Source organism: Phymastichus coffea, unplaced genomic scaffold (assembly GCF_024137745.1).
Source record: "Phymastichus coffea isolate CEN01 unplaced genomic scaffold, Cenicafe_Pcof_1.1 PCOF00095, whole genome shotgun sequence".
NCBI classification, from domain to species: domain Eukaryota; kingdom Metazoa; phylum Arthropoda; class Insecta; order Hymenoptera; family Eulophidae; genus Phymastichus; species Phymastichus coffea.
Genome location: NW_026706906.1, coordinates 15,439 through 23,231, shown reverse-complemented (window position 1 = coordinate 23,231; position 7,793 = coordinate 15,439). Strand labels below are relative to the sequence as shown.

The 7,793-nt window shown below is 34.0% G+C and overlaps 1 protein-coding gene across 1 annotated transcript; it reads left to right on the top strand.

The window, feature by feature from the left end:
* The first annotated feature begins 3,277 nt into the window (after positions 1–3,277).
* LOC131669615 (uncharacterized) lies at positions 3,278–4,489 on the top strand. The gene is made up of 2 exons (XM_058944619.1): positions 3,278–4,101; positions 4,182–4,489. The coding sequence occupies exons 1-2, from the start codon at positions 3,849–3,851 to the stop codon at positions 4,487–4,489; spliced, it is 561 nt and encodes a 186-aa protein (XP_058800602.1). The 5' UTR covers positions 3,278–3,848.
* The last annotated feature ends 3,304 nt before the right edge of the window (positions 4,490–7,793 follow it).

Sequence of the window (7,793 nt, the reverse complement as noted above, 5' to 3'; positions counted from 1 at the left end):
CTATATGGACCAATAATTATTCACCTATTTTATTTTACTCTTATCTCTTTGCTGATAATTTTTTTACAAACTCACGCTTAAACAAGCCTTCTATTATTTTAAGTGAACGGCAAAGTTTCTACTTGCATTAATCAAGCGATTGTTTGAGCTGACACCTAGTATGACAGAACGCCAAATTGGTGTATCTAGTTCAAATATGGAAAATCGATTATTCGAGCACTTCAAAAATTTACTTTATCGAGTCGAGATATGACAAAGGTAATCGACGGTCGAAACAAAGGTAAAGGTTGTGCACATAAATACACATAAATTATTGTTCACCGTAATATGGCGTGAATCAGCGTGAATCAATGCTTACGCTAAGTTACTGCACGTGTACAATAATTCTTACGTGTAAAATAACTAACTCAATTGTCGACTTGCCACAGTCGATTGAACAGTTTGCGGGTAAAGCTTCATAATGCTTGACGGCTTGGCTTGTAGATGTCAGTAATGACCCATGTAAGTGAGCGAAGAAATTGCACGTCATGTGCGCGTACGCCTTACTTGTACGTACAACGTACAACATGAAAAGTAAAGCAAAAGTAGGTAAAGCAAAAAGATAAAGCTTGAATGCTGGCCTGAGCTCGGTCGAGGTCGAGCGGCTCGTGAAGAGCAAACGGCATATGACGAGTGGCGACACACTGCGTGAGCGATTTGCGTTTGTGTCTATACTGCTGTGTGTGGATTCTGGAGAAAAACAAATACGCTGAGGGAGAGTGAGACGGATCTGTGATGTGGACACCCGAGTATGGATGAAAATTTTTAGAAAATATTCGTCAATTTGTGCAGAAGCTGCGCGTTCAGAACCCGCGATCAAATAATTTGTGCAACTTTTAATTACGCCAGTATTAATTAATTAAAGTCGGGTGCTGGCTAAACTTCGATTGCGATTTTCTCGTGGAAATACTGAAAATTTCCGAATTCTGACGACTCCATTGAGTTGCGCGTAATTTGTGCATCAAGAATATGTAGTCCTAATTGAGAAAAAATCAAAGGGTGCGGAAGGAACGATAATAATTAGATTTATAATAACTTTGGTTTGCCGCGCATGCGCAAACGCTCACGGCGCGCGGCGCGGCGCCTCCGACCTACGAACGCGCGGAAGAACGGTAGCATGGTGTATTACAGTGCCATAGCAACACGAAAAAGAATATTTATAGTCCACACAACAATTCTCATCGACATACACAAGTCTTTAGGAAATTGATTTTTCCTTGGTAGTTAGTTTTCCTGAAACAGGAGGCTATTATATATGGTGTCGAGGCAGAAGGGGGAATCGTGCTTGCGAAGAAAATAAAATAGAATATTTTACGACGACTAAATCTATGAGAATTCTTTTCAAGAGTTCTCATCGATTTAGTACAAAGCTTTTCGAGAAAATGATCTTCCCTCGTAGTTTTCCCGACACAGGTAGCGAAGCCGACGCGGCGTCGAACCCGAATTCGGTATTATGGCTTGCATTGAAAGAAAATAGATTCTTTTTTACGAGACTAAATCTATGAGAACTGTTCTCGAGAGTCCACTGAACAATTCTCATCCATTTAGTAAACGGGTTTTCCGAACAATAATTTCATTTTCAGCTTTCCCGACGAAGGTGGCTACGCCGGTGTCCAAACAGAATGCGCTATCGCTTTTCCGTAGGAAATGAAATAAATTTTTTTGCGACAACTAAATCAATGAGAATTGTTCTTTAGAGGCCACTGAATAATTCTCACACATTTAGTAGTCAGTTTTTCGGGAAAATGAATTTCCCCTTTAGCTCCAACGACACGGGTGGCTAGTCCGGTGGCCGTGCGGAATCTCGGTTTATTCTGTCACAGCAAAATGAAAGATATTTTTTTTTAACTACTAAATCTGTGAGAATTGTTCTTTAGAGGCCACTGAACAATTCTCACCCATTTAGTAGTCAGTTTTTCGGGAAAATGAATTTCCCCTTTAGCTCCAACGACACGGGTGGCTAGTCCAGTGGCCGTGCGGAATCTCGATTTATTCTGTCACAGCAAAATGAAAGATATTTTTTTTTAACTACTAAATCTGTGAGAATTGTTCTTTATAGGCCACTGAACAATTATCACACATTTAGTAGTCAGTTTTTTGGGAAAATGAATTTCCCCTTTAGCTCCAACGACACGGGTGGCTAGTCCGGTGGCCGTGTGGAATCTCGGTTTATTCTGTCGACTAAATCTATGAGAACTATTCTCGAGAATCCATTGAACAATTCTCAGCGGTTTAGTAAACGCATTTTCAGATATCCATACATAAGTGGTTAGGCCGGAGTCGAGGCAGGTCTGGGTGTCATGAAATCAGAAAGTCATTAAGAAAGACATAAGATGCTTGTAAATGATTAAAAACCTACAAGAATTTTTTTGTTGCGTTTTCTGGAGATTGCTCATTAATTTAGAACACATTTTTTGGAAATGGAATTCTTTCATGCAGTTTTCCAGACTTCAAGGGTGAACCGGTTGCTAAAATGAACAATGGATTGATTGAAATTAGTCATTTCTTAGACAAAAATTGTCTAAAATAATTTATATATGTGAAATTGGAGAACTTTTCGCTTGAAAATTCTTTAATTTCAGCTATAATTCTTGTTGGATTAGTTCAAGAATAAAATATTCATGTTTTTCCTGACATTTTATAAGGGCCTCAAGTAATCCTATGTGACATTTCGATTGAAAAAAAGTGCTATTTTATAATTTTTTAAATCGAGCGAAATATAAAATTATTTGTTAGATTGACTTTTGAAAATCAAGAGATTTTGTACTCTTACCGAAAATCAAAATTGCATTCACACTCAAATTTTGATATTTTATTTGAATTCTCTCTAACACGGGAAATAATTATTTTTTGCAAAAATTTGTCTTAGATGTCTGAAAATTATTGAGTTTACATTTTAATACTTTCATTAATTTTGATTACTCATAATTCTAACTACTAGCTTATTGCTAGCGCCGTGATGTCTTATTCAAAATGAGCTGACGATCATCGCATATTATGGATTTGTCCATGATTTATATTACTAAAAGAAACTATGTTAAAATGACTTAAGAAGGCAACAATTATTGAACCATGCTCTGTTGAAAAACTTTTAGAAGATCCCTGTATCAAAAGTTGTAAAATTATATTCAATTTTATAAAGCTTGTTCTTTATATATATATATATATATATATATATATATATATATATATAATATTGATAAAAATATTATTCCATTTTTTTCAATCGTCTTTTCTCTTTCCTTTCTTCCCATCTCTTATATACTGCTCCATTTTTCCTTTTTTCCCTTTTCTCCTTTTATTTTCCTTTTCCTTCTACCTTTCCAAGCCCGTCATTGCTACGTGATAATGGCTTAAGTTACGCGGTAACCTGACAGCAGATAAAGCCAATCAAACAAGAAAAGCAGACGATCAAAATCTAAGTGAATACACTGCTATTACACGCGCTAAAAACTTATAATAGTAATGTTTTTTTCAGTTCTTATGTTTTTGTTCATTCCAAATTTTTTAATTGAATTTGATATATAAATGAGTGCTGCTTTTAACCCATGTAAAGTAGTTTATACTAATTGATTTTTATATAGTTATATACGAAGGCTCCTTCCTCTCAAGAGAGGAAAACTGCAGTATCTTTGTGTAAGTATTTTTGTGGTTAGAGTTAGCAATTGACAAATCCTTGATTGTTAGTCTATAATGTAATTCATCTTTGATTTTAATAAGTCATTTAATTTTTTACAGGGTTTAGATGTATTAATTTAGTTAAACGGCTTCATGTATCTTTAGAAACGTTGTTACACACAATTACTATTATGACTAGAAATAAAACAGATTCTAATAGAAGACAAGGATTAGCTTGGGAAAATAATTTGTATTTCAAACTCCTTACAATTATTGATCAGGAGAATGTGTCAGTAGACGCCAACACTCATTGTATTTCTAGTGAGCTATTAATCAAATGGAGCGAAGCAGTTTTTCCTATTTATGGAAAAAGAAAAGCCTATCAAGATAAGGTCAAATTATTTTTAGAATACTATTTTGAAGCTGTTGCAGCAGATATTCCAAGTGAGCTTTTATCTTTGTAATTGATTACATTTTTTCCACAATATTGAAGCCTAAATAATTAATCATAATTTTTTTTTAAGAGTTAAAAAATCAAGCCAATTTAGTTAATGCGCCTGCACTACAAAGCTGGTTGGATTACAAAGAGAGCCTGGGGAAATGTCTCTGTTTACCAAGTATAAGGCAGTGCGTTGAAAGGTTTATGCAAAATCCTGACGACAAACTTTCTGCAACTGTGAAAAAATACATTTTACATCAAATGTACGGATTGAGAGAAAATGATACCATAGAGGAATGGCAAATGAAAAAATTAAATAACTGCTTGTGGTTTAACAGAAATGAAATTGAAAGAGTCTGCATTCTGTCTGTAACACACGAGATACCGTTGTAAATATTATAATTCCGAGAAAACGTGAAATCTCAGTTAACAAAATAGTATTAATAGTAATTTAACTCAAGAGCTTTTCAATTAGATTTTTTGCCGTTTTTTATTTATATCGGTGAATTAAACGAGTGCAGTTGATTTTTGTAAACGTGTTAAGTGCATGCTGGGATGCAGTGTTCTATTTGATTTTGTGTCTGGCTGTATTTAATATTATGGAACCGGCAGTTCCATGGAAAGATTTATTGGAAGTTTTGAAAGTGGTTGACGTTTTTAACGAAAAAGGAGAATTGTTAAAAGAGAATGATGAGAGTGGAGTGTGGCAAAAAGTTTCAGATAAAATAGGCTTAAAAAAAACAGCTCATACGATATACATTGATGTGCAACAAAATAAGCATAATTTAAAAGATGATTTGAAAGCTCAGGGCAATATTAAAGTAGTAAATCAATCTTACAATTATGTACTGCCCAAAGATGATTTTTCTGAAAGCGAAAAAAGTGAAACTGATGACTTAATGATGGATGAGGAGTATATACCAAGAAAAATTTCCAATTCTGGTAAATTCCAACCAGTAAATATGAAAATACATTTGGATAAAAAAGAGTGGGCACAAATAAAGCCAGACAGAGTTTTTTACAAAGATGGTAGAGAATATCTAGTCTTGAAGAAAGATTGGACGGATATGGTAGTTGAAAAAGTGTGTAATGATACAAAAATTAATTGTAATTATGCTTTTACAAAACATCAATTTTATGTTGGAAATGATTTTCCTTTTTTCAAATTTTATGGCAAGTGTACGGAATGTTTCAACGATATTGAAGGAGAATGTGCTCGTACTTTTTCTCTTGACAGTGAAAGTATTTCTATCGATATTCATACCTTTGACAGTACAACAATTGCTCACAAAAGGAAACGCCAACTCAAGAACACGCGAAGGAAAAAAGCTAAACTAAAAGCACGATATGTAAAAGCTGGTGTTTTTCGTCTTGAGGCTGCGAATGATTTATTGGAATATTCTGATTTAAAACCAGCTTACTTGAATAATTCAGTTACGATCAGAAAATTGAGACAGGAAGCAATTGATGAAGCTTTAAAACTAACTGGTCCTAGTGCAGTCTTTGATTCTCTCTTGTATTTGAGTGAAAATGGGTTTTCCAAAATCAGACAAGTTAGTAAGAAACCATTTGTCGTGAATTTTGTTACTGATGATCAAATACAATTATGGAAAGATCTAAAAAAAGTTAAGAAGCTTAGGGTGTCAATCGATGCATCTGGTGGATATGCCAAAAAAGTAATTGTAGCATCAGATGAAACATCTGGTTACATATTTCTCTACAGGATGGTTACAGATCACGAATCCAAAGTTGCACCACTGTGGCAGATGTTGAGCGATGCACATGACACCAATACGATCCAATATGCTCTGAGTCTACCTATCTCTCTTGGTGCTCCTTTGCCAGATGAAGCTTCAACAGATGGTTCTCTAGCTATGTTGAATGGTACAAGCATGGCGTTCAACGATTGCCCGTACAAAAATTATTTAGATACTAGCCACAAAATTTTAATGGGCGAAAGCTTGAAACGAAAACCATGTCGTTTAACAATGGACTAAATTGTCGACTGAATCTGACAAGATTGTAGCACAAGTACAAATGCCAATAAAAATGGAAACAATTGAAACTGATAAAAATTCGGTAAATAATGTAAGGCAATTGAAAGAACTCTCTTTTCTTATTTTAAATGGAATAATTAATGATACGGTTTTATATGATAACAAAAAAAGGAAATTCATAAATATATGTGCCTTCGACAGTGTTTCAGAAGTTTTGATTTGTTCTGCAAGTATCGATAGTGTATATAAGATCTTATCTGAAGGGGAATCATGTGAATATTTAGAAGCTCTTACAAGTTTTAATAAAGATGTTTCTCTGCTGAATGATTTTTATGAAAATAGAGCAAATATATTGTACCCAAGCGTGATCAATTCAATCTATAATCGAAACAACCCTAATTTACATAATTTTGATGGAAGTATAATTGACTGTCAGATTAATGTCATAGATTTGGTTCAGATTCTACTTAAAAACAGTGAAACTTCTTTGATAACATCTACGAAACAATGTGACGAATGTGGATATCGAAATACACCGAAAAACTTTAATACATTAGTGTTCCCTTTTAGAGAGGCTGCAAAAATTATAAATAGGAAAGACGGAATGCAAAATCTGCAAGAATGTTTGAATGATATTTTTGATGAACCGGAGTTAGATGCCTGTCCAAAATGTCAGAAAATTACAAAAAAATTAATCTACGATATTGGAGACATTCTGTTTCTCGAAACCGAATTTATTTTCACTAGCTCAGAATTACACCACACTATCAACAGTTCATGCCCTGAAACCATTTTGATACGTCGTAGTAGATATAAATTAATAGGTGTCGTAGAAATCGAAGAAATCAACAAAGATTTGAACCATTATAGGGCCTACTGCCTGGTAAACAATAGATGGATCAGAAAAGATGATTTATCTACATCAGCGAAATACATTGTTCATCTACCTGACAACATCAAACTATCAATGGTTGTGTACGCAAAGGTGAACGCGTAGGTGTACGAAAAATCAATTGAAAAAGTATATGAGTAGCGATTCTTGAATGAAATTTGTCTTACATAATTCATTTCATACTGGTTTCTTTTTTCAGGTATCAAGTAGTGGCTGATGAGTTGATCCATTCAATTTCCATTTGCAGCAACTGGGGAGAATAACTACGATGCAGAAACTCTTAGATTCTGAAAATTGAGACACATATATTGGTATAAATAAATCAGTATCCTTATCCAAATGCAAATTTCGAAAATAGTTATAAGCAACTTCATTACTATTAATTATCTTGTTAATGTAGCTACATGTACGCTAAGTAAATTAAATAAAAATCTATCAATACTCGAGCGGCTCTATGGAAATTCTGTTTTTTCTTGGATTTGGTGCAGCAAATGTGATTGTCCTGGAATCATTGCTTCATTGTTGGGTACACTGATTGACTAAGGCTGGATGTCCGGGCCTAGTGGAATCTTCTTGAACTGTTGATTAAAAACATGATGTAAAAAATTCAGTATTCATTCCTAGGTATGAGTTGCAACTATAGTTATCAGAAACCTTGAGTTGGTAGTGAAAATATTAATATTCTTGGTTATAAATCACACGTATCATTTCTTTTTTTTTTTCATTTCTAAAAATATCAAACACTCTCATGTGAATATAATGTTTATCTGGATACTAAGCATTAATACAATACTAATGTTGTGTAAAA